The sequence below is a fragment of the Somniosus microcephalus genome, chromosome 2, assembly GCF_052327205.1.
Source record: "Somniosus microcephalus isolate GS21.2 chromosome 2, FLI_Smic_1.0, whole genome shotgun sequence".
Lineage (NCBI taxonomy): Eukaryota > Metazoa > Chordata > Chondrichthyes > Squaliformes > Somniosidae > Somniosus > Somniosus microcephalus.
The window spans coordinates 217,760,115-217,786,885 of record NC_140988.1 but is presented as its reverse complement, the minus strand read 5'-3'; the positions used below and the strand labels follow the sequence as shown (position 1 = coordinate 217,786,885).

Sequence of the window (26,771 nt, the reverse complement as noted above, 5' to 3'; positions counted from 1 at the left end):
CCTTGATCCCTTTAGCCTTAAGAAATATATCTAACTCCTTCTTGAATATATTTAATGAATTGGCCTCCACTGCCTTCTGTGGTAGAGAATTGCACAGGTTCACCACTCTCTGGGCGAAGAAATTCCTCCTTAGCTCTGTCCAAATGGCTTACCCCTTATCCTTAGACGGTGACCCCTGGTTCTGCACTCCCCGGCCATCGGGAACATCCTTCCTGCATCTAGTCTGTCTAGTCCTGTTAGAATTTTATAAGTTTCAATGAGATCCCCTCTCATTCTTCTAAACTCCAGTGAGTATAAGCCCAATCGACCCAATCTCTCCTCATACGTCATTCCTGCCATCCCAGGTATCAGTCTGGTGAATCTTCGCTGCACTCCCTCCATGGCAAGAACATCCTTCCTCAGATAAGGCAAACAAAACTGCACACAATACTCAAGGTGTGGTCTCACCAAGGCCCTGTACAACTGCAGCAAGTCATCCTTGTTCCTGTACTCGAACCCTTTCGCTACGAAGGCCAACATACCATTTGCCTTCTTAACTGCCTGCTGCACCTGCATGCTTACCTTCAGCGACTGGTGCACAAGGACACCCAGGTCTCGTTGCACTTCCCCTTCTCCCAATCGATTGCCGTTCAGATAATAATCTGCCTTCCTGTTTTTGCCACCAAAGTGGATAACCTCGCATTTATCCACATTATAGTGCATCTGCCATGCTTCTGCCCAATCACCCAACCTGTCCAAATCATACTGGAGTTTCTCGGCATCCTCCTCGCAGCACACACGCCCACCCAGCTTTGTGTCATCTGCAAACTTGGAGATATTACATCTAGTTCCCTCGTCTAGATCATTTATATATATTGTGAATAGCTGGGGTCCTAGGACCGATCCCTGCGGCACCCCACTAGTCACTGCCTGCCACTCGGAAAAAGAGCCGTTTATTCCAACTCTTTGCTTCCTGTCTGCCAACCAGTTCTCTATCCAAGTCAGTACCTTGCCCCCAATCCCATGTGCCTTAACTTTACACGCTAATCTCTTATGCGGGACCTTATCGAAAGCCTTCTGAAAGTCCAAATACACCACATCCACTGGTTCTCCCTTATCTATTCTACCAGTTACATCCTCAAAAAATTCCAGTAGATTAGTCAAGCACGATTTACCGTTTGTACATCCATGTTGACTTTGTCCGATCCTGTCACTGTTTTCCAAGTGCTCTGCTATTACATCTTTTATAATGAACTCTAGCATTTTCCCCACTACTGATGTCAGGCTTATAATTCCCCGTTTTCTCTCTGCCACCTTTGTTGAATAGTGGGGTAACATTAGCTACCCTCCAATCCATGGGTACTGTTCCAGAGTCTATCGAATTTTGGAAGATGACCAGCAATGCATCTACTATTTCTAGGGCCACTTTTTTAAATACCCTAGGATGTAGATTATCAGGCCCTGGGGATTTATTGGCCTTCAATCCCGTCAATTTCCCTAACACCATTTCCCTACAAATACTGAATCCTTTCAGTTCCTCCCTCTCATTAGACCCTATGTTCCCCGACATCTCTGGGAGGTTATTTGTGTCCTCCTTTGTGAAGACAGAACCAAAGTATGTATTTAATTGATCTGCCATTTCTTTGTTCCCCATTATAAATTCCCCTGATACTGACTGCAAGGGACCTATGCTTGACTTCACCAATCTTTTTCTCTTCACATATCTATAAAAGCTTTTACAGTCAGTTTTTATGTTCCCTGAAAGCTTACTCTCATACTCTATTTTCCCCCTCTTAATTAATCCCGTTGATATACAGGAAACTCTCGTTTAAGCAGCACCTAAATATCCGGAATTCTCTAATAACCGGTAAAATTCATACTCCAAAAACAACACCTCAATAACCGGAAATGTTGCCGAGTCCAAGTCCGAGTCTCCCGCTGTGGCCGAGTTAGTGACTGGGGGTAGTTCTCCAAACTGCCACTACTCGGCTTCTTGGCGCTGTCGGATGTCTCTTACGATCCATACACCTCAATAACCATAAATGTTGTTGAGTCCGAGTCTACAGTATACAGCTACAGTATACAGTTGTTTATAAGTTTTGTTTTACTGTTAAGTAATTAAATACTTGTGGATTACCCTCAACTGGTAGTACTGTACTTAATCAAGCATCTTCCACCACCCATTTATCACAACATTCTGTAGGTGAGTACCCAGATATGCTGCACATTTCTTGATTTTTTTATTTTTTTTGTTATAAATAGCATTGGTAGATAAACTTCTCTGTCATCCAGAATTTTTAATCAACCGGCACCATCCCAGTCCTGTTGGTGCAGATACGAAAGCGTTTCCTGTAAATTGATTGCTATGATTAGTCAACAACACCATTATCAGTGTTTCATGTGACTACCAGGATGGTAGAAGGTGAAATAGATGGACCATGGTCTTTTTCCATCTAGCAATTCCTATGTTCCTATAACATCCCTCTGCTAGCTACTTTAAAGGAGATGTTAATCCGTTTATCTTAAATGTGTTAACATCTCTGCTAAATCTTTGAACAGAATATCATCTGAATCCATGGGCTGGATTTTCATTCAGCAGTCGGGAAGGAGGCGGGACTACAACTTTCGGGTTTTAGTCCCGCCTCCATCAACGTCCGGCCAATCCATGCGATTTTCCCTTGATTGACCTTGTTGAGCCCGCCCAGCAGGCTCAGCAGGCCAATTAAGGGCCACCCGGCAACAGGTGACGCCACAGTCTGAAATTTCATCTGTCAAGACGTGCTGACAGATGAAATATCAGTGTTTCACAGCTGTTTGAAGCTGCCAAACACTGACAGTCTGACTTCTAACCTGAGTCCTTCTACGCAGACTCAGTTAGAACTCTCACCGGCACTGAAAGCTGCAGGCTGTCACTTTTGACTGATCGCAGCCATTCTGCTTTCAGTGCTGGCTGAATGATGGACTCCCGACGCCCAGAGGAAGAAAGGCTGTTAAGGTAAGTACAGGTAATTTAAACTTCTTTACACACTTTAGACACACCAAACACACTTACCTTTGCACTCATGCACCATCACTCACCTGAACACCGACATCTCGACCCCTCCAAGTCCTTCAACCCGACGGCCCGCCTGCTCTAACCTGGCGTGGTTTGGAGCCGTCAAGAATCCCACACGACACCCTTCAAAATAGGGATTAGGTTAAAAACTGCCTGTTAACTACCTGTTAACAGACAATTAATTGGCACTAATCCTTTCCCGCCTCAGGTCGGCGGGTCCCAGTGCGGGGCGGGTACCCGCCTCCTTTGAAACTTACGTGGAGGCTGGTTTTGGGCGGGATGGTGTCGGGACCCCCGAATTCGGGATTTTAGCCCCCCACACGCCTAAAAGCCCACCTCACGGCACACTGAAAATCTAGGCCATTGTGTTTGTACACTATTATTGCAAACAATAATATCTGGGCTATAATGTCTTCCCAATTTGAGGGGAACAATATCAAGCAGCAATGCTTCAAACTGAAGGGCTTCCTGTAAGCCAACACAGTTTAATGCTCTGCACAACTTGGCACATGTTTTGTAGAGAGGGGATGTTGTGATAAGCTTAGGGAGCTCCTCCCTGTTTGGTAAAGTTTGAGGCTAATGTGATTTCTGGGATCTATATCAACAGTTCATTGCAGCAAACAGTTGAAGCCAGCTGCAAAAGGTCACAGACTATCCCAGGCCGTCGACAGTCACAGGTGGCAGGAGCCATGGAATCACCTTATTAAATTTAGCCCTTGTTATACTGCATTTTTCAATTTACATAATTTCTATAAGATCCACCCAAGCAATAAATTATGCGGTATCATCTCCAGCTGCTTCAGAATTCAACGTAAATCATGATGTCACCACACCATGATGTGCACTGAAACTACCTAATGCTCTGAATCAGCCTGACTCCAATCCCCTGGGCAAGTATAGATAGATACTGCATTGTCCAGCTGAGTTTACAAGGCCATAACACAATGTGCTGACATGCTTCCTCCACGTATACAAGTTTGTATGCAACACATGACGCAGCATTTATGTGTCTTCACATGTACCGTGTTTCCCACATTACAACAGTGACTACACTTCAACAGGTACTTCACTGCCTGTGTTTTCACTTTGGGATGTCCTGAGGTTGTGACAGGCACTATCTTTCTTTTACTCCAAGCCTTCAAGAGTTTTGGAGTGCAGCAAGTATAACCCAGCTGGCTTTACGGAGGTGACTCCTTTCAATGCACCTCACTCACACTGGCCAGGGTGTTAAATAGGAGTACCTGGTATATTCATAAGTTACTGAATGTCCCAAAAGACACAATATCCCGCAGTTCCTACCTTACAATGGTCTGTGGAATAGTATTGAATATTGCCTAATTGATTCCTGCCCAGGTGAAATAGAGGAGATTGAACTTTGAGACAAGGTGACAGATTTTCATCTAGAGCTCCTCAGCATGAGTTCAGCTGGTGGGGGAGGACAATCATGCCGGGAACCGGTTCACTCAAATATGGGTTGGTTTGTATTATAATGAAGAGCATGATGTGCCATCAATAACTCAAAGACAAGAAGTTAAAGGATTCAACTGAAGGCTTTTAATCGCTAAGAACATTGCACGCCATTCCACATCGGATTCGTCTGGCAGAATGACTCATACAGCTCTTGAGACCTTTATATGACAAAAGACAGGGGCGGAGCCAATACACACAATAGGGGAAAAGGGGGCGGTACACACAATGCAATGCAGGTAAAACACAGGGACTGATGAAGACATATATTTCATCACATTCACCCCTTCCACAGATTTAGTCTGTCCGGGGGTGTGATAGTCCTTCCTGAACGTCGCAACTGTACCTCGGATTCCGACCGGGAGTCCGTGGTGCCCTCCTGGGCACACCCATGTGCTGGGGGTGTTGCAGGTACTTCTGGGGGTGGTGATGATACCTCTGGGGATGGTAGGGGTTCTTCTGGGGGTGGTGAGGATGGGTCGTTGTCGCTTCCTGCCGAGGCGAGGTCCTTTATGGACACGGTGTCCTCACGCCCGTCGGCGTGCTTGACGTATGCATACTGTGGGTTTGCGTGGAGTAGGTATACTGCCTCCACGAGGGGATCCGTTTTGTGGCCCCTCACATGCTTCCGTAATAGGACTGTCCCTGGGGTGGAGAGCCACGAAGGTAGGGACACTCCCGAGGTTGATTTGCGGGGAAAAACAAACATCTTCACGTGAGGAGTGGCGTTAGTAGCAGTACACAGTAGCGACCTTATCGAGCGGAGTACGTCTGGGAGGACCTCTTGCCAGCGGGAGGTAGGGAGGCCTTTAGACCTTAGTGCTAAGGTGACCGCCTTCCACACCGTTGCGTTCTCCCTCTCCACTTGCCCATTACCCCGGGGGTTATAAATAGTGGTCCGACTCGTGGCTATCCCCTTCGACAGCAGGTATTGGCGCAGTTCGTCGCTCATGAACGACGCCCCCCTGTCAGTGTGGATGTAGTTCGGCATGCCGAACGTGCAAAACAGGCTGCCGAGGCACTTGATGACCGTGGCACTGGTCATGTCTGGGCAGGGGTAGGCGAATGGGAAGCGGGAGTACTCGTCCACAATGTTGAGAAAGTACACATTGCAGTCGGTGGAGGGGAGTGGTCCCTTGAAATCTAAGCTCAGGCGCTCGAATGGCCGTGTAGCTTTGATCAGGTGGGCTCGGTCGGGCCTGTAAAAACGGGGCTTGCATTCCGCACAGGTGCGGCAGTCCCTGGTCATAGACCGGACCTCCTCGATGGAATAGGGCAAGTTACGGGATTTTATAAAGTGAAATAGCCGGGTGACCCCCGGGTGGCAGAGGCCATTGTGGAGGCCCTGTAGCCTGTCCCCCTGGATGCTGGCACACATCCCTCGTGATAGGGCGTCGGGGGATTCGTTGAGGGCCCCCGGCCTATATATTATGTCGTACACAAACGTGGAGAGTTCGATCCGCCACCTGAGAATTTTGTCGTTCTTGATCTTCCCCCTCTGTTTGTTGTTAAACATGAAGGCTACCGACCGCTGGTCGGTAAGCAGGGTGAAGCGTTTGCCGGCTAGGTAGTGCCTCCAGTGCCGCACTGCCTCCACTATGGCCTGGGCCTCCTTCTCTACCGAGGAGTGCCTGATCTCGGGCCCTTGGAGGGTTCTTGAGAAAAAGGCTACGGGCCGCCCATCCTGGTTGAGGGTGGCTGCTAAAGCGAAGTCGGACGCATCGCTTTCAACCTGGAAAGGGATGTTTTCGTCCACTGCCCGCAGCGCGGCCTTCTCAATGTCGTGTTTAATGCTGTTGAAGGCGGCGTGGGCCTCGGCCGTGAGCGGGAAGGACGTTGATTTCAGGAGGGGACGGGCCTTGTCGGAATAATTGGGGACCCATTGGGCGTAATAGGAGAAAAACCCCAGGCACCTTTTCAGGGCCTTGGGAGTGTTTGGTAGGGGTAGCTCCCGTAGGGGGCGCAATCGGTCGGGGTCCGGACCGATTTCCCCGTTTTCCACCACGCAGCCCAGGATACAGAGGCGCGTGGTGCTAAAGACACACTTATCCTCGTTGTAGGTGAGATTGAGTCTGAGGGCGGTTTTCAGAAATCTCGCGAGGTTCGAGTCGTGGTCTTGCTGGTCGTGGCCGCAGATGGTGACGTTGTCTAGGTATGGCTAGGTGGCTGTTAACTGGTTCTCATCAACCATGCGGTCCATCTCCCGCTGGAAGACTGAGACCCCATTCGTTACCCCAAAGGGGACTCTGAGGAAGTGGTAGAGGCGTCCGTTCGCCTCGAAGGCGGTGTATGGACGGTCCTCCGGCCTAATGGGAAGCTGGTGGTATGCCGATTTTAGGTCGATGGTGGAGAACACCCGGTATTGCGCAATTTGGTTAACCATATCCGCTATGCGGGGCAGAGGGTAGACGTCTAGCTGGGTGTATAGATTAACCGTCTGGCTATAATCTATCACCATCCGCTTCTTCTCGCTACCCTTAACTACTACTACCTGGGCGCGCCACGGGCTGGTACTGCATTCGATGATACCCTCCCGCTTGAGTCTTTCTACTTCAGACGCAATGAACCGTCTGTCCTCCCAGCTGTACCGCCTACTCTTGGTCGCTATGGGTCGACAGTTGGGTGCGAGGTTGATGAACAGAGAGGGCGGCTTGACCTTCAGGGTAGCCAGACCGCACACTGTGAGGGGCGGCTGGGACCCACCGTAGGTAAGCATGATACTTTGGTGGTGGCACTGGAAGTCCAGACCCAAGATCACGCTCACACAGAGATCTGGCATTATCAACAGTTTAAAATCTCTGTAATCAGTGCCTTTTACCGACAACATAACCGCGCAGAAACCTGTAATTTTTGAGGTATGAGTCTTATCAGCCATGGTGATTTTGCCCTGTGTAGGGACTATCGTTAGTGAAAGTCATTTTACCAGGCTAGGATGAATAAAGCTTTCGGTGCTCCCGCAGTCAATCAAGCATTTAACCTTGTTCCCGTTTACCTCTATGTCCATCATCGATCTAGACAATGGATGCGGCCTGGATTGATCCACTGTGATTGAGGCCACCAGTTGGTCCTGGGGGTCCGTGTAGTCGGGAGAAGATGGTGGACTCCATGAGGGTGGACAAGATGGCGTCCAAGATGGCCGCCCCCACGGCGCGCACGCGGCGGTGGCGGAGTTGGAGGCGGGGTTCCCTCTGCAGACTTTACTGAAATGTCCTTTCATCCCGCATTTAAAACAGGTGGTGCCCTTCACTGGGCACAGATGCCTGGAGTGTTTGTCCTGGCCGCAGAAGTAGCATTTCGGGCCCCGATGCATCGCGGCAGTAGTGGGGCTCCTGGGTGGAGGCTGGGGCTCCGACGGTGCTGGGCTGGCCTGAGACCTGGGAGGTGAAGATGGCTTCCAAGATGGCGGCCCCCATGGCGCGCACGAGGCGGAGTGGGCCGCGTGGCCTGAGGAACAGGATTCAGAGTTCCTCTGGGCCATATCCAGCGATCGCGCTCTGCCCATAGCCTGTTTTAAGTCCAGTCCCTCCTTTTCAAACAGTTTCTGCCGAATGTAATTTGAACTGAGGCCCGCAATAAAGGAGTCTCGGATCAGCTCCTCCGTGTACACGATGGCAGACACGGCCTTACAGTTACAGTCTCTGCCCAGTACTTTTAGGCTTAGCATGAAGTCCTCTAGTGACTCACCATGCCGCTGCGTGCGAGTAGTCAGAAGATGCCTGGCATACACCTCGTTTATTGGCCGCACGTAGTGGGCCTTCAGAATGGTGCAGGCATCCTCGTAGCTGGTGGCATCTCGGATGAGAGGGGAGACCCGATGACTCACCCGGTTTCGCAGGATTCCCAGTTTCACGTCTCCGGTGGCGGTCGCGGCTGCTATGGCGGTGGCTGAGGTTTCGATGAAAAATTCGAAGCATTGGAACCAGTGTCCGAACTGTGTGGCTGCGTCTGTGGCGTGGGGGTCCAGATCCAAGCGCTCTGGTTTCAGGAGGCGATCCATCTTGGTGCCATCAATAACTCAAAGACAAGAAGTTAAAGGATTCAACTGAAGGCTTTTAATCGCTAAGAACATTGCACGCCATTCCACATCGGATTTGTCTGGCAGAATGACTCATACAGCTCTTGAAACCTTTATATGACAAAAGACAGGGGCGGAGCCAATACACACAATAGGGGAAAAGGGGGCGGTACACACAATACAATGCAGGTAAAACACAGGGGCTGATGAAGACATATATTTCATCACAGAGCAAATGATGGATCTTCCAGCATTTGCACCATAAGAGTTCTGGCTGCTAGAAACACTAGTGCGTTCCTGGCATCCAGAACTGCTGGGAGGTGCAGAGAGCTGATCAAGCCAACTCACCATCCCCCTGATTTAAAGCATTTCTCAGAGAAATCATCCCTTCTCCTCGACTTGCCCCGAGGTTGCTTGCCACAGCGATCTTCTTCCCTCTCCCTGCCCCGCAAGGCAGGCTCCCTGACAGAGGGGGGAACCTGGCTGGGAGCCCACTGAAAATACACAGCTCAGCCTAAGCCTGGAAAAGTGGCTGGGTTCGAGAGCACAGGCATAAGGCAGGCACAAAGCTCATTGTGCCAAAATTATAGCACAGTGAAGGACCCAAGCTGAGGACTCACCATCCAGGGGATAACAGATATGAGCCCGTGCCCCAACCATGGTGGTGCACCATGAGCTGCCAGAAAAAAATAACATAAAAAGCAATCAAAGAGGCAAATGAATTTCATTGAACAGCAACATCACTCCACAAATTATACCCCACCTACTCCTTAATGTGCTTTAGTCAGACAGATTGGAAGCTTTCTCTGTTCTCCATGTGTTAGATTGTGTTTTCACATTCTCACTTAATGGCACCCTCCTTCTCTCTGTACACATTCAGCCAGAACAAATCAAGCAGATCGCAGCTCAGAGAAGGCCCCTATAGCTCTGTGTGATGAAATATTCCATTCATCACTCATCAGTATTTCTCTGCCTGTGACTGTGGTTGGTTTCAGTTTCATTTCCATTGTATTGTACTGTGTGTAGGGCTCCGCCCATGCCTGGCTCCTATGTAAGCTGGCCCAGCCTGCAGCACATGCAGTACGGCAGACCTCTGGATGGAAGATACATTCTCCTCTGTGTGTTACCTTCTAAGTCAATAAAAGCCTTGTTTTGTTTCGCTAACATCGAGTCTCGGATTTATTGAGGCACATCACTCTGTGTGGTTATTACTCCTCCTGAATTTTAAAGACTTTTACCGTTTCAACCTCTTGTATTCGGTTTGTTTGAGACAGTTTGATATTTGCTCGCCAGCAGTTTATGCTGGAAATCTCAGGTTGTATGCCATATTAATATTATATTAAGCCCTTGTAAGCAGGATTCACAGTGAGACTTCCTGACTCTGATATAGTTGTTGAATGTGCCTTCTGCTTCTTAGCAAAATCTAAATATAGCTGTGCCATGTTCAGTAAACACACGACTTCAATTTCATTTCAGGATTTGTGTCTTCTCTCCGAACCTGCCTGTATGACTAGCTGTTACCACCTCCGTTTACAGTTTTCTAAAATCAAGTTGCATCATGTAGCACATTCCATACACTTGATTAAATATTGACCAGCATTGACCACCTGACAATTGCAGTATCTTTGGGTTTAAAATTCTTCGATATGAAGCGTGTCCCAGCACATTACTTTGGAGTTATCAGTTTACATATTTAATTTCATATTATGATAGGAACAGTTTAATAATAGAGTGTAACGAAACACTCCACTATCCCTTAATGTCAAAACATCAATTTACACAGATGAATCTCACCATTACTAACAGGAGTGGGCTGTGTTGTGAGCACGCTGTAGCAGTTTTGATTTCATAATCCACCAAAGCCAAGCTTGAGTGGTTTATAAATTCAACAGAATCCTGGATAGAGTGTAACACTTAATTTTTTTATTATTTAATAACTTTTCAGTTTTCTCACCTTCTCTCCCAAAGATGCTATTAAAGGTACCAACAGTCTTCCAGCTACACCTCCAAAGTGGTCAGCCTACATGTGTGAGCTTAGTCAGTGAGCATCAGCAGGTTATTCAACTGCTGGGTCATCATAGCTAAGCCTGATCCTGTCATCATCCAAGACCTACACATGTACATCTTCCAGCAGGATTTACTGAATAGTGATCAAGAGTATGAACACCGACTGACCCTTCCTCCACACTCCCACCCTCCACTCCCCGCCACTGAGATTAATGGTAGTGCCCCCAATACTGCCCTAGCTGAGATCGGAGATTAAACCTAGCATCTTTCTGGTTGGTATGGCTCAGTACCACACGACTCAGAGCTATTGCCAACAGAATATCCACAATACTTTCCCAATCAAGGTGGTTCGTTCCCAACTCGATGATGGGTAGAGATGACTTCCTGTCACCTTTATCTTTCCTGCCTGTGTGACAGCACATAGGCTTTCCTCGCTTCTGGTCCAGCCAAAATTGGAAACCTGTCACATTTAGAATTATGAGCATCGCCCCAGATCCTGATAGTCTGAGGGAGAATACATTAATACACCATTTTGGGCCTCACTAGACCCACCTTGTTATGTGCTTTTAATAGAATGGTGTTAAATGAATAACAAAATTCATTCTTTCGGAAACATGTACTAGCATTATCCAGAAGGCATTGTCACCACTAAACCACAGTCTCCCTGAGCTCTGCTGTGTGTTCTTATTAAGTCCTTTTGTTTGGCAAATAATGCATCGCTCTTCAATCTTAACCTTCTCAAACTGGTAAAACAAAATGTGCTTTTTTGCAAAATAGTTCTGAGATTAGGGCATATTATATGATTTGCTGTACAATAATGAAAGCATGGGGGGAATTTTAACCTTAAAAAATGGATGGTTTTGGAGCATGGGGTTAGTTAAACTGATAAAAATCGGAATCCCGACCTGAACCTGCCCACTTCCGGTTTTAACGGAGATGGAACGGGGTCATGCAGCCAACCCGCTGCCAGGAGGTAGGATGTCAATTTAAATGTTATAATGAGGCTGGAAGCCTCTTCTTTAACCTCCATTTTTTTGTTAACTGTAGCCGGACGGGTAAAACCCGTCAGTTATAGCAAGGCGAGGACTGCTGCATCCAAGAGGTAAGTGGCTTTATACCTACCTCCTGGATCCAGGGTCCCTGCCTAACCCACCCCCTGTGATCGTAGACCCCCTCATGAGGCCTCTGATCGCCTTCCTGGACACATGCCACCCCCCACGATCAGCCTGAGGCCAGCCCAGATCCTCTTGGGGCCACCCCTGAACTTTCTCCAGTGCCCGGCCTGGATCTCTCCCCCCCGCTGCACCATCGATTCAGCCAACGGCCTCTGATCTTCATCCCCACACCAGCCCCCCCACCCCCCGATGAGCCTCAAGCCCCGATCTTCCCCCGCACCCCTCCCCCGAAGAGCCACAGGCCCCGATCTCCCCCCGCACCCCTCCCCCGAAGAGCCTCAGGCCCCGATCTTCCCCACAGCCCCCCCTCCCCCGAAGAGCCACAGGCCCCGCACCCCTCCCCCGAAGAGCCTCAGGCCCCGATCTTCCCCACAGCCCCCCCTCCCCCGAAGAGCCACAGGCCCCGATCTTCCCCCGCACCCCCCCTCCGATGAGCCACAGGCCCCGATCTTCCCCACAGTCCCCCTCCCCCGAAGAACCACAGGCCCCAATCTTCCCCACAGCCCCCCCCTCCGATGAGCCTCAGGCCCCGATCTTCCCCACAGCCCTACCGATAAGCCGCAGGCCCTGGCCTTCCTCCCACCCCCCCGATCCTCTGGAGGCTGGCACTGGCCCCCACCAGATCCCTCCCTCCCTCTTCTGTGTGACCTGGTGCCACAGGCCTACCCGCCCACAGCCAATCAGCCTCTCCATCTGGCTGGCTGTGGGTGGGAAACAGAGGCTTCAGATGCAAATCAGGCCCTGCCATTAAAGTTGGCAGGGCCTGTGGGAAACCCGTTCTCCCAGGTTTCCCACCCACATCGAAGCCCCCCCCCGTCCCCAATCCTCCTTCCCCATGAAAATCCAGCCCATTAATTTTGCTCATTTTATAAAATCTCAGGTGTAATGTATACAACATTGAAGGGACTACTTTGTTTTGTGGATGTACATCCTTAGTTGCGAACGTATATAACAGACGCGTAGAGATTTGTATAGTCAGTGCCAAAGTTCCAGTTACCCAGTAAAGATCACTTGAAGTTACTCTCAGTCTCATAGAGTCATAGAGTCATAGAGTTATACAGCACGGATAGAGGCCCTTCGGCCCATCGTGTCCGCGCCGGCCATCAAGCCCTGTCTGATCTAATCCCATATTCCAGCATTTGGTCCGTAGCCTTGTATGCTATGGCATTTCAAGTGCTCATCCAAATGCTTCTTGAATGTTGTGAGGGTTCCTGCCTCCACAACCCTTTCAGGCAGTGAGTTCCAGACTCCAACCACCCTCTGGGTGAAAAAGTTCTTTCTCAAATCCCCTCTAAACCTCCCGCCCTTTACCTTGAATCTATGCCCCCTAGTTATTGACCCCTCTACTAAGGGAAAAAGCTCCTCAGCATCCATTCTATCTATGCCCCTCATAATTTTGTACACCTCAATCATGTCCCCCCTCAGCCTCCTCTGCTCCAAGGAAAACAAACCCAATCTGCCCAGTCTCTCTTCATAGCTGAAGCGCTCCAGCCCCGGTAACATCCTGGTGAACCTCCTCTGCACCCTCTCCAACGCGATCACATCCTTCCTGTAGTGTGGCGACCAGAACTGCACACAGTATTCCAGCTGTGGCCTAACCAATGTTTTATACAGTTCCATCATAACCTCCTTGCTCTTATATTCAATGCCTTGGCTAATGAAGGCAAGTATCCCATATGCCTTTTTTACCACCTTATCCACCTGTTCCGCCGCCTTCAGGGATCTGTGTACTTGCACACCCAGATCCCTCTGACCCTCCGTCTTGCCTAGGGTCTTACCATTCATTGTGTATTCCCTTGCCTTGTTAGTCCCCCCAAAGTGCATCACCTCGCACTTTTCCGGGTTAAATTCCATTTGCCACTGTTCCGCCCATCTGACCAACCCATCTATATCGTCCTGCAGACTGAGGCTACCCTCCTCGCTATTTACCACCCTACCAATTTTTGTATCATCCGCGAACTTACTGATCATACCTTTTACATTCATATCCAAGTCATTAATGTAGACCACAAACAGCAAGGGACCCAGCACCGATCCCTGTGGTACCCCACTGGCCACAGGCTTCCAGTCACAAAAACAACCTTCGACCATCACCTTCTGCCTTCTGTCACTAAGCCAGTTTTGTATCCAATGTGCCAAGGCACCCTGGATTCCATGGGCTCTTACCTTCTTGACCAGTCTCCTGTGCGGGACTTTATCGAAGGCCTTACTGAAATCCATATATACCACATCCACTGCGTTACCCTCATCCACACACCTAGTCACCCCCTCAAAAAATTCAATCAAATTAGTCAGACATGATCTTCCCTTGACAAAGCCATGTTGACTATCCCTGATTAATCCTTACCTCTCCAAGTGGAGACAAATTTTGTCCCTCAGAAGTTTTTCCAATAATTTTCCTACCACTGATGTTAGGCTCACTGGCCTGTAGTTCCCCGGTTTTTCCCTACTTCCCTTCTTGAATAATGGTACTACATTAGCGGTTCTCCAGTCCTCTGGCACATCCCCTGTGGCCAGAGAGGTCCTGAATATATGTGTTAGAGCCCACGCAATCTCTTCCTTTGCCTCACACAGCAGCCTGGGATACATTTCATCCGGGCCTGGGGATTTATCCATTTTTAGGCCAGCTAAAACCGCCAATACCTCCTCCCTCTCGATGTGAATATGTTCAAGCATATCACAGTCCCCCCGCCCTATTTCTATGTCTACATCGTCCTTCTCCATAGTGAAAACAGATGCAAAAAATTCATTTAGAACCCCTCCTACATCTTCCGGCTCCACACACAGATTGCCACTTTTGTCCCTAATGGGCCCTATTTTTTCCCTAGTTATCCTCTTACCCTTAATATACTTATAAAACATCTTAGGATTTTCCTTTATTTTGCTCGCCAGTGTTATTTCATGGCCCCTCCTTGATCTCCTAATTTCTTTTTTAAGTATCCCCCTGCACTTTTTGTACTCCTCTAGGGCTTCCTCCGTCTTTAGCCTTTTGTATCTGCCAAAAGCCCTCCTTTTTTTCCTAATCCATTCTCGTATATCCCCTGACATCCAAGGTTCCCTGTGGTTTTTGGAACCACCCTTGACCTTTACGGGAACATGTTGCCATTGTATGATCTCAATCTCCCTTCTGAAAGCCTCCCATTGCTCTGATGCGGATTTTCCTACAAGTAGCTGATCCCAGTCCATTTTGGCCAGATCCTGCCTTATCCTATTAAAATCGGCCTTCCCCCAATTTAGAACCTTTATTTCCGGCCCATCCCTGTCCTTTTCCATGACCACCTTAAATCTTACCATATTATGGTCACTGTCACCAAAGTGCTCACCTACTAGCACTTTTTCCACTTGGCCGGCCACATTCCCTAGAATTAGGTCCAGTACCGCCCCCTCTCTTGTAGGACTTTCTACATGCTGGCTCAAAAAGCTCTCCTGGATGCACTTTAAGAATTCTACACCCTCTGAGCCTTTCACACTCTGACTATCCCAGTTAATATTGGGGAAGTTGAAATCCCCCATTATTATTACCCTATTATTTGCACATTTCTCTGAGATTTGCCTACATATCTGTTCCTCTATCTCCCCCTGACTGTTTGGAGGCCTATAGTACACTCCCATCAAAGTGCTTGCCCCCTTTTTGTTTTTAAGCTCCACCCATATGGCCTCATTAGAGGAACCTGCTAATATATCATCCCTCCTTACTGCAGTAATTGACTCCTTAATTAATATTGCGACACCCCCTCCTCTTATACCTCCCCCTCTGTCTCGCCTGAAGATTCTGTACCCCGGAATATTGAGCTGCCAGTCTTGCCCCTCCCTCAACCATGTCTCCGTGATAGCAACAATATCGTACTCCCATGTGTTTATCAACACCTTCAGTTCATCCACCTTATTTGCAAGACTCCTTGCATTAAAATAGATGCCATCCAGCCTTGCCCTTATATATTTGCCCTGTCTACCAAGCTGACTTGTTTTTTTCTCTATAATTGGCAGCACATCACCCCCTATTTCAGCTCCCCTCTGTATCCCACCCCCCTGCCAAGTTAGTTTAAACCCCCCCGAACAGTGCTAGCAAACCTCCCCGCAAGGATATTTGTCCCGCTCTGGTTCAGGTGCAACCCGTCCGACTTGTACAAGTCCCACCTTTCCCAGAAGCAGGCCCAGTGATCCAGGAAAGTAAAACCCTCCCCCCTACACCAACTCTTTAGCCACGCATTCATCTGCTCTATCCTTCCATTCCTATACTCACTAGCACGTGGCACTGGGAGTAATCCAGAGATTACAACCTTTGAGGTCCTGCTCTTTAATCTGTTACCTAGCTCCCTAAATTCTTGATGCAGGACCTCATCCCCCTTCCTACCTATGTCGTTGGTCCCAATTTGGACCACGACCTCTGCCTGCTCACCCTCCCCCTTAAGAATGCCCTGTAGCCACTCAGTGACATCCCTGACCCTGGCCCCAGGGAGGCAACAAACCATCCTGGAGTCACGTTTGCAGCCACAGAAACGCCTATCTGTTCCCCTTACGATAGAATCCCCTACCACTATTGCTCTCCCACTCTTTTTCCTCCCTTCCTGAGCAGCAGAAGCATCCCTGGTGCCAGGAAGCTGGCTGCTGCTGCCTTCCCCTGGTGAGTCATCCCCCTCAACAGTATCCAACTTGGTATACCTGTTTGAAAGGGGGATGTCCGCAGGGGGTCCCTGCACTACCTGCCTGCCTTTGTTGCTCCGCCTGATAGTCACCCCTGTGCTGCCCTACCCTGAGGCGTGAACAACTCGCTAAACGTGCTATCCACGACCCTCTCAGCATCGCGCATGCTCCAAAATTCATCCACCCGCAGCTCGAGCGCCGCAATGCGGTCTACAAGTAGCTGCAGCTGGATGCATTTCCCGCACACATGGTCGTCAGGGACACTGGCAGCATCCCTGACTTCCCACATGGAGCAAGAGGAGCAGAACACGGGTCTGAACTCTCCTGCCATGACTTACTCCTTTAATTAATTTAAAAATTTATTCAATACCCCAGTTACAGGTATACTCTAGGGCGCTTTATTTACCAACTATCCCCACTACACCACAGAAATTTAACACCACAGAATTCAAGCTTGTATTGAAAAGAGAGAAATACTCACCAACCAATCACTTACCTGCTCCCTGGTGATGTCACACTTGGATTACTTTTTACCTCTCTCCTGGAACCTGGATTGGTCGGTGCCTCTGACTGCTCCCTTTTAAGCCTTCAAGCTCTCCCGCCTCGGGCTGCTCCCGCGCAGTCCGCTGCTTCTCCAGTCTCGGGGCTGTGGGCCTCGGTGCCTCTGACTGCTCCCTTTTAAGCCTTCAAGCTCTCCCGCCTCGGGCTGCTCCCGCGCAGGTCCGCTGCTTCTCCGGTCTCGGGGCTGTGGGCCTCGGTGCCTCTGACTGCTCCCTTTTAAGCCTTCAAGCTCTCCCGCCTCGGGCTGCTCCCGCGCAGGTCCGCTGCTTCTCCGGTCTCGGGGCTGTGGGCCTCGGTGCCTCTGACTGCTCCCTTTTAAGCCTTCAAGCTCTCCCGCCTCGGGCTGCTCCCGCGCAGGTCCGCTGCTTCTCCGGTCTCGGGGCTGTGGGCCTCGGTGCCTCTGACTGCTCCCTTTTAAGCCTTCAAGCTCTCCCGCCTCGGGCTGCTCCCGCGCAGGTCCGCTGCTTCTCCGGTCTCGGGGCTGTGGGCCTCGGTGCCTCTGACTGCTCCCTTTTAAGCCTTCAAGCTCTCCCGCCTCGGGCTGCTCCCGCGCAGGTCCGCTGCTTCTCCGGTCTCGGGGCTGTGGGCCTCGGTGCCTCTGACTGCTCCCTTTTAAGCCTTCAAGCTCTCCCGCCTCGGGCTGCTCCCGCGCAGGTCCGCTGCTTCTCCGGTCTCGGGGCTGTGGGCCTCGGTGCCTCTGACTGCTCCCTTTTAAGCCTTCAAGCTCTCCCGCCTCGGGCTGCTCCCGCGCAGGTCCGCTGCTTCTCCGGTCTCGGGGCTGTGGGCCACGGTGCCTCTGACTGCTCCCTTTTAAGCCTTCAAGCTCTCCCGCCTCGGGCTGCTCCCGCGCAGGTCAGCTGCTTCTCCGGTCTCGGGGCTGTGGGCCTCGGTGCCTCTGACTGCTCCCTTTTAAGCCTTCAAGCTCTCCCGCCTCGGGCTGCTCCCGCGCAGGTCCGCTGCTTCTCCGGTCTCGGGGCTGTGGGCCTCGGTGCCTCTGACTGCTCCCTTTTAAGCCTTCAAGCTCTCCCGCCTCGGGCTGCTCCCGCGCAGGTCCGCTGCTTCTCCGGTCTCTGCTGCTTTATTATTTTATGTAGTTGTGTATAGCGGTACAAACACAACAAATTGGTGACGAGAATTATGAACCTACGTCTTCCTATTCTGGCATTGCATCCAGAGGACACTGAAATTTGGAAGAAAGGAGCGAGAAGGTAGAGAAAACGGAGCACGCTTGCTAAGCTAGGCAGGGGATACATAAGTCAAGTGAAAAGTGCACAGGACTTGCATGACGCGAGCTAACTAGTAAAGAAAGAAAAACGGGTTTGGAAAAAAAAATGGCGATGATTGGCACGATTGCAGCATTTGATAGCAGCATTGAAGACTGGGCAACTTACATTGAAAGAGTGGAGTTGTACTGTGAGGCTAACGGAGTGGAGGTAGAAAAGAAAGCCACTGTTTTGCTGTGTGTTATGGGCGCAAAGACATATGGGCTGCTACGTAGTTTATTAACCCCTGAAAAGCCAGCAAACAAAACATTCAAACAAATAGTGGACACATTCCAAGACCATTTAGAAATTCAACAAAAATCCCTGGAGTATTCAACTAATAAAATGTCACTGAAACAAGAAAAGAAGTGCTATCGCTGTGGCAAAATGTCACATGACCACAATGACTGTTGGTTTAAAGATAAAGGCCTAGAAATTCACTTGGGCGCGGGCAGCTCGCTCGCGCCCAAAAGTTAGCGCTGGGCGGGGAGGCATTAGCGCACGCCGTATATTCGTCTTCTGCGCCCCAATTCGGAAGCGGGCGCTATACCAGGGTGTGCCCGCCTCCGTTTAGGGCGCTGCAACTGAATATCGGTGCGCTAGTTGCCGCAGTGCCACCCGATGCGGTGCGGCAGGCTGCGGTACTGCAGGCCTCCTCCTTCTCTTAAGGGGGAGGTGCCTGCAACGGCCGGAGCCCCGATCGCGAGTGCCGGCAAAAGAGCCCGGCACAACGGAGAAGTGCCGGGCTCCACGGAAACCAGCCGGCAATGCCGCGGGGGGGGGTGGAGGAGGCCGGGGAAGGAGGTGCGGGCAGGCAGCCGCCGAGAAAGCGGCCGGCCGCACCTTCCGCTTTAAAGCGCCCCACTATGGCAGCAGGACGGCCCCATTTTCTGGTCGCTGTTTGCGCCCGCTTCGGAGGAGGCGGCCACAAATAAATATGGGGATCGGCGCGGTTTCGGGGCGTTACGGGCCACCGCGCACACCGATGACGTCATCGGTCCCGGCGCAGCGCTAACGGCTACCGCCGCCAATACCGCTGCACTCAATTTCCACGCTACCACCCCGCCGGCGCAAAAGACCTCTTTAGGCGCTAAGTGGGTGCAAGGCCCACTGAATTTCTAGGCCAAAGACTGCAGACAATGTGGCAGACGAGGGCTCATTGAAAGAGTCTGCAAAGCAAATAAGAAGCCAAAAACTGATACAATACAGAGTAACAAAAAGGTACATCAAGTGACTGAAAACAAGAAACCTTTCAAAGGTAGACACAAGAAGGTACACTACGTGACTGGAGACAGGTCAGATAAAGATAAAAGTGACACAGACTCAGAGGAAGAGGATCTGGCTTGTCTAAAACTACACAGTGTGAAAGAGACAGAGGATCACAGAATAATATGGATTACTCCAGAAGTGGCAGGAGTTAGGCTGAAAATGGAGTTGGACACAGGCTCAGCTTTAACAGTGATCTCTGTACATGACTGCAAACGACTGTTTTCACACATACCGCTAAGGCCAACTAAATTACTGTTAAAGACATAGTGGACAATGAGTGTGCCCCAAAGGTAAAATAAAAGTGACAGTGACATACAAAGAAAAAAAAATACCGCAATTGAACCTCTATGTAGTGGAAAATGGAGGACCACCATTGCTGGGACACGAATGGCTCAGGAAAATACAGTTGGATTGGCACACCAGCCAAGCACTGTTTGGGTCAGCAAAGGAGGACAGCAACGCCACTCCTGTGAGACTGTCACAAATACTCTCTGACTCTCAGGAAGTGTTCAAGAAGGGAATAGGAACACTTAAGGGCATGAAAGCAAAAATTAGGATTGAGGAGAACGCAAATCCAAAGTTCCACAAGGCCAGACCAGTGCCTTATGCAATTTGCCCTTCAGTAGAAGCAGAGCTGGAGAACTTGGAGCAGTTAGGGGTCCTGTCCAAGGTGGATTGGAGTGAATGGGCCACACCTATAGTTCCAGTGATGAAGAAAACCTCCAGCACAAAACCAGGAAAGCCAAGAAAAGTGCGCATCTGCGGAGACTTTAAAGTGACTGTTAACCCAGTCCTCCACACAGTACAGTACCCATTGCCTCGCATTGAGGACATCTTTGCTTCCCTGTCAAGAGGGGAACGCTTCACAAAGATTGACTTGGCCCAGGCCTATCTCCAAATGGAAATTGATGATGCATCAAAGAAGTACCTGACAATAAATACGCACAAAGGCCTTTACCAGTACAATCGGCTGGTATTCGGAATAGCATCAGCTCCTGCAATCTGGCAAAGGGCAATGGATCAAGTCCTGCAGGGGATCCCAGGTACTCAGTGTTATCTTGATGACATCATCATTACTGGCAAGAATGACAATGACCACCTTTCCAACCTCGAACAGGTGCTCATCAGGTTACAGGAGTATGGGCTCCGAGCAAACCGAGACATGTGTGAGTTTTTCAAAAAGGAAATCTCATACTGTGGACATGTGGTTGACAAGGACGATTTACACAAGTCTCCAGACAAGATTGAAGCTGTGATTAATGCACCAACACCTGAAAATGTGTCTCAGTTGAGATCATATCTTGGACTGGTGAACTACTATCACAAGCTCTTACCCAACCTATCCACAGTGTTACATCCACTAAATGCACTGCTACAGACAGGGTCACAATGGAAGTGGAGTGACAGCTGTGAACAAGCTTTTCAAGAGAGTAAAAGACTCATTACTTCAGAAGAGGTGCTAGCTCACTTTGACCCATCCTTACCTATTCGACTGGCATGTGATGCTTCACCCCATGGCATTGGTGCCGTGTTGTCACATAAGTTCCCAGACGGCTCAGAAAGGCCAATAGCCTTTGCCTCAAGATCATTGACTACAGCTGAATGCAATTATGCACAGATTGACCGAGAGGCCTTCAGCCTTGTGTGGGGAGTCAAGAAATTCAACCACTACTTGTATGGTCAACAGTTTACACTGTTAACTGACCACCAGCCTCTCATTTCAATCTTCAACCCAAGGAAGGGCATTCCAGTGATGACGGCACAACGGCTACAGCGATGGTCACTTTTCCTGGGGGCTCACCTGTATGATATTGAATACAAGGGGACCAAGCAACATGGCAACGCCGATGGTTTGTCACGTTTACCACTGCCGACCTCACAGAGAACTACAACAGTTGACTAAGCAGAGGTATTTCACACGACAATAGTTGAGCAGCTACCAGTGACAAACTCCCTCATTGAAAGAGAAACACGCAATGACCCTACATTGTCAAAAGTTTATGACATCACTGTGAAGGGATGGCCAGCGCATGGTGACTAATTGTTCCAGCATTCTCAGCTAGGAGGGAGCAGTTATCAGTGTGTCGGGGAACACTGATGTGCGGCTCACGAGTTGTGATTCCTCCCAAGCTTTGTAACCGAGTGCTAGATGAACTGCATGAAGGCCACTTAGGTACGGTAAAGATGAAAAGCCTTGCCCGTGGTTACGTGTGGTGGCCAGGAATTGATAAACAGATCGAGGACCTGACAAAGAGCTGCTCAGGATGTCAAAAGGTCCAGAATGCAGCACCACAAGCCCCTCTCCATCCATGGGAATGGCCCTCATCACTATGGCAACGTGTGCACATCGACTTTGCTGGACCATTCATGGACTCCATGTTCTTGATTGCAGTCGATGCACATTCCAAATGGCCCGAGGTCATTAAAATGAAATTAACCACATCTGAAAAGACCATTTCAGTTCTGAGGACTATGTTCGCTAGAAATGGCCTACCAGAACAAATCTGCACAGACAATGGACGACAATTTGTTTCTGACGAATTCCAAGGGTTCATGAGGAAAAATGCAATCAAGCACTACACATCTGCCCCATACCATCCAGCTACAAATGGCTTGGCAGAAAGATTCGTACAGACTTTCAAGAAGGCCATCAAAGCAATGTACAGCGAGAATCTACCACTGCAACACAAGATAGACAATTTCCTCTTTGCTTATCGGAACGCAGTACATGCAGCCACTAATCAGACTCCAGCGATGATGTTTCTGAACAGGAACCTGAGATCTCGCATGGACCTTCTTAAGCCGAATGTACGTCGTGATGTAGAGAACAAACAGTTCAAACATTTGAATGCTAAGCCAACAAGAAGCTTCAGTGTGGGACAGTCAGTTCTTGCTCGTGATTTCCGGATGGAAAAGTGGCAACCAGGGACAATATCCACAAGAGAGGGACCACTGATGTATACTGTGGATGTGGGAGAGAACGTTTTGAGACGTCATGTGGACCAAATTCTGGATGTTCAGGTGGAAAACACCCCTATACCTCGCCCAGACTCACCTGACATGGAAACAGACACTCCTGCTTCATCAGCATCAGCACCAGCCTCATCCACAGCTGCGAGCTCTACCTGTGCTGATAGCTCACCTGATGCACCTGTACCTGTACAGTCTCATTCCCCAAAGCAAGAGAGTCTGGAGAGACATTACCCAGAGAGGCAGAGGAGGCCTCCCCAGAGACTTGACTTGTAAAAGGGCTGTTGACAAAATAAAATGTTATGTTGGAATTTGAATTTTGCTACTTTTAAGAAAACAAAAAGGTTACTGTAAAGACAGGCTCTGTATGTTAATTATAGAAATTTTGCGTTAATATACTATTAAACTAAAGGGGGAGGAAGTGTAATGTATACAACATTGAAGGGACTACTTTGTTTTGCGGATGTACATCCTTAGTTGCGAGCGTATATAACAGACGCGTATCGATTTGTATAGTCAGTGCCGAAGTTCCAGTTAACCAGTAAAGATCACTTAAAGTTACTCTCAGTCTCTGCTGCTTTATTATTTTATGTAGTTGTGTGTAGCGGTACAAACACAACATCAGGAAAACATTTTTTAAAATTCTGTGTAAAACTCTATGTTATACAATATTAAACCCCACCCCCCCTAGCCCCAATCTCTGGCCTTCTCCCTCCCATGACAGCTTCTCTCTCCCCACCCCCAGCCCTGATCTCCAGCCTTCCCTCCTCTTGACTGCCAGGGACCGCCCCCAAGGGTCCCAGCTGCAGCTTCCTGCCGCCGGTTTTCCAGCCCAGCAGCCTCTCAATTTGTCCGGCTGCCAGGCGGGAGACGGAAGAAAATAATTATAATGAGATGCTGCCATTAAATTTGACAGGGCCTCCGTATCCCCAGCATCGACACATTCCCCGGCTGTTATCACCCACCCCGTAAATATTCTTAAAATTGGTGACCAATTATACCTATGTATCACAACACATAAATTAATCCTTTAAATTTTTTTTATAGCTTGCAACATATTTGAAATTATATAATAGTTAAAGGAAAAACAAATAAATAGCAGATATTTTATGGTGATATGGTTTAGAAGCACTGAGAGTACATAAGAACATAAGAACATAAGTAATAGGAGTAGGAGTAGACCATACGGCCCTTCGAGCCTGCTCCACCATTCAATAATATCATGGCTGATCTTCGACCTCCACTTTCCCACCCAATCCCCATATCCCTAGCATCCAAAAATCTATCTATCTCAGCCTTGAATATACTCAATGACTCAGCATCCACAGTAAAGGTGAAGAAACCTATAACAACAAAGAAAATAAGATAGTAAGCACTCAGTACTGAAAGGGTAAAATAATAATGTCTGTATAATAAATGTGGCCAAAAAACTAAAAGGTGAACTGACATTAGAGTGAGCTTTAAGATCATCCAAATTCAATGAATAGCAATCTACAGAAAATCAGTAATAAACTATTTAGAGCAAACAACTCACTGAACCTGTTAGTTTGGAAACAACACACTAATTTAAACAAAGCTGAGCTTTTTCTAAATCTAAGGCATGCTACTTTTGTTTTAAAGATATATTTACCTCAATCTTTGTTAAGAGATCTTGCAGCTCCCCTGATTCATTCATTGACAATATTTTCTCTGCACCCTGTTAGCAAATAAATGCACAATAGCACTAAGAGAAGCTTCACATCAAATCCCCCAAATTAAGGAGCATTGAACATTTATTTTAAAATTAAACTAATATAGCTTTTCTTCATAGTACACATCAAGTCACTGACAAATTAGTATTTTAGATTATTGGCAAGACAATTAAAATATTCTTAAATGTACATTCCTTCCCCAAAAACTTTTCCCTTGTGGCCCCCCCCTCCTTCCTCCTGAAGGCAATGATTCTCGCTGAGATACAGGCCTAGAAGTTGGAGGTGTTAGCGCTGGCCGTTAAGGCCCGTATTGTTTTAAAAAATGGCAGCCACCTCACTTCTGCCCACTTCTGGTGGGTCCCGCGGCGGCTGCCATTTTCGGCAGGTCGGCAACGCTGCCATTGCCTGCGTGTGTGGAAAGTATTTTAATTAGTAGGAGCATGACATCAATCGCTCATGCGTTTTGGAGCTCGCCACTCCCCTTACCACCCTCTCCAAAGCACACCTGTGCGTGCTGCTGTTGACAGCGCAGAGAGGTGGGAGAAAGCGGGGGTGAGCTACAACCCATACTGTAAACAGCTGCTGGGATAACTTAACTATGGAGAGTTATTGGAGTGAAAACTGCTTCCACTGAGATGTATCAAATCTACCCCCTGGTCAGTCAAACATAACAGGAGGTACTTTTAAAATAAACTGTACTGTACTACAGTTGTAATAATTTCAAGAAAAAATTCAAAGCTGCATTTACTTCAATTTTATACATTGGGGTTTTGAAGATTAGGAACTGATAAAATGATATGCCAAGTTTGGAAGTCTGTTTTTAAAAGGCTTGACTGCATATTCTCACCAAGTGTTCTTCAAAAGGCTGCTGTTGCTCAAAATGTATTTGAACTCTCTGCTGCACCATTTACACCAGTAAACTCCTGACCAAGAGTTCATGTTCCCCTTTTGTTAAATTTCTTTCCATTGATGTCTCATGCAACGGTTTAAGGACATCTGTGCCACAGTCTTTATGTGGTGTTTCCAGAAGTCCCTCCAGATCTGAGCCTGTGCTTGAAGAGCCACTCACCAGGGAGTGAACGCCCTCTGCGATCTGCAGGCTCCCATCCCCCTCCCCCTCCCCCTCCAGAACCATGGTGGAGCACAAACCCCCACACAACAACCATCTGGGTGACAGATCTGTGGAGCTATGGCAGCCAGCGAAGGTGGGAGTACCAGGCAGTCTGGCACTCATTTGTGGACACCACACAAGACCCAGAGAACTGTCCGTGCAAGTGAGAGGGGAGCCGTGGATAAACAAATGCCTCGTAATGATCCACAGTGCACAATGCTCCAACCCTACAAGGGCCATCAGCAGACTTGATAGCAAAACCCGGAGCCGTCACCAAATGCTCCGACACAGCACATTGCCCGAGAATGCCGCACCGAGCCTTCAGATGCGACCTCCTGCTGAGGTTAGCGCCGTAATGAGCGTGTTGCACACAGATTCTCTGCTCCGCTGATGTAAACTAGTAGGCAGCACCAAAATACCGGTGCTGCCTGCGCTCTTTCTGCGGGTGGCTGTTAGCCTTGGCCGGCGCTGATAGCGGCAGGTTTCCGGCCTACTCGAATTTCTAGGCCATAGTTTTGCTGGTACTTTACCCCACTCTATTGGTACAAGCCAAGGTGGAGTATGTCAACACATTGTTTGACTGTGGGGCTATCACAATCAAACTTGGTGCTGTCGTCGCTGGGCAATTTCTAGCAGCAATCAGTGGATTGTGATGGGATTGTGAATCCTACATTTAGATCCCTGTCTAATTCTGGCATGTTGAGGTCAGTTGTCACATTCTAACTGCTGCCCTGCCTGCGTTCAACTAATGCAGCAAAGGCTAGGGATCAAGATGAAGATTATAATAATCGGAATTTCTGTATTGTATTTATTCAGATATCTTGCCAGTTGTAAAGTTAAGCATTTTTATCTATGCTGCAAGCTGTAGTAATCAGTGGGCCGTATTTTCCGATCGGAGGTTTCCCGCATGCGGAGGCCTCCGATCTGGAAACATAGAAACATAGAAGATAGGAGCAGGAGTAAGCCATTCGGCCCTTCGAGCCTGCTCCGCCATTCAATGAGATCATGGCTGATCATTCAAATTCAGTACCCGGTCCCTGCCTTCTCCTCATATCCCTTGATCCCTTTAGCCTCAAGAAATATATCCAACGCTTTCTTGAATATATTTAATGAACTGGCCTCCACCGCCCTCTGTGGCAGAGAGTTCCACAGGTTCTCCACTCTCTGGGTGAAGAAATTCCTCCTCATTTCAGTCCTAAATGTCCTACCCCTTATCCTTAGACTATGACCCCTGGTTCTGGACTCCCCGACCATTGGGAACATCCTTCCAGCATCTAGTCTGTCCAGGCCTGACAGAATTTTATAGGTTTCGATGAGATCCCCTCTCAATCTTCTAAACTCCAGTGAGTATAAGCCAAATCGACACAATCTCTCCTCATACGTCATTCCTGCCATCCCAGGTATCAGCCTGGTGAATCTTCGCTGCACTCCTCCCACGGCAAGAACGTCCTCCCTCAGATAAGGCGACCAAAACTGCACACAATACTCAAGGTGCGGTCTCACCAAGGCCCTGTATAACTCATAGAGTCATAGAGTTTTACAGCACAGAAAGAGGCCCTTCGGCC

At 48.8% G+C, this 26,771-nt stretch overlaps 1 protein-coding gene across 1 annotated transcript in view; it reads right to left on the bottom strand.

The window, feature by feature from the left end:
- Positions 1–26,771, bottom strand: part of grxcr1a (glutaredoxin and cysteine rich domain containing 1 a) — a 158,000-nt gene that overhangs the window by 15,174 nt on the left and 116,055 nt on the right. Inside the window, exon 3 of the mRNA XM_085969424.1 lies at positions 24,035–24,100. Coding sequence (XP_085825550.1) covers positions 24,035–24,100 — 66 coding nt within the window. The remainder of the gene's footprint in view (positions 1–24,034; positions 24,101–26,771) is intronic.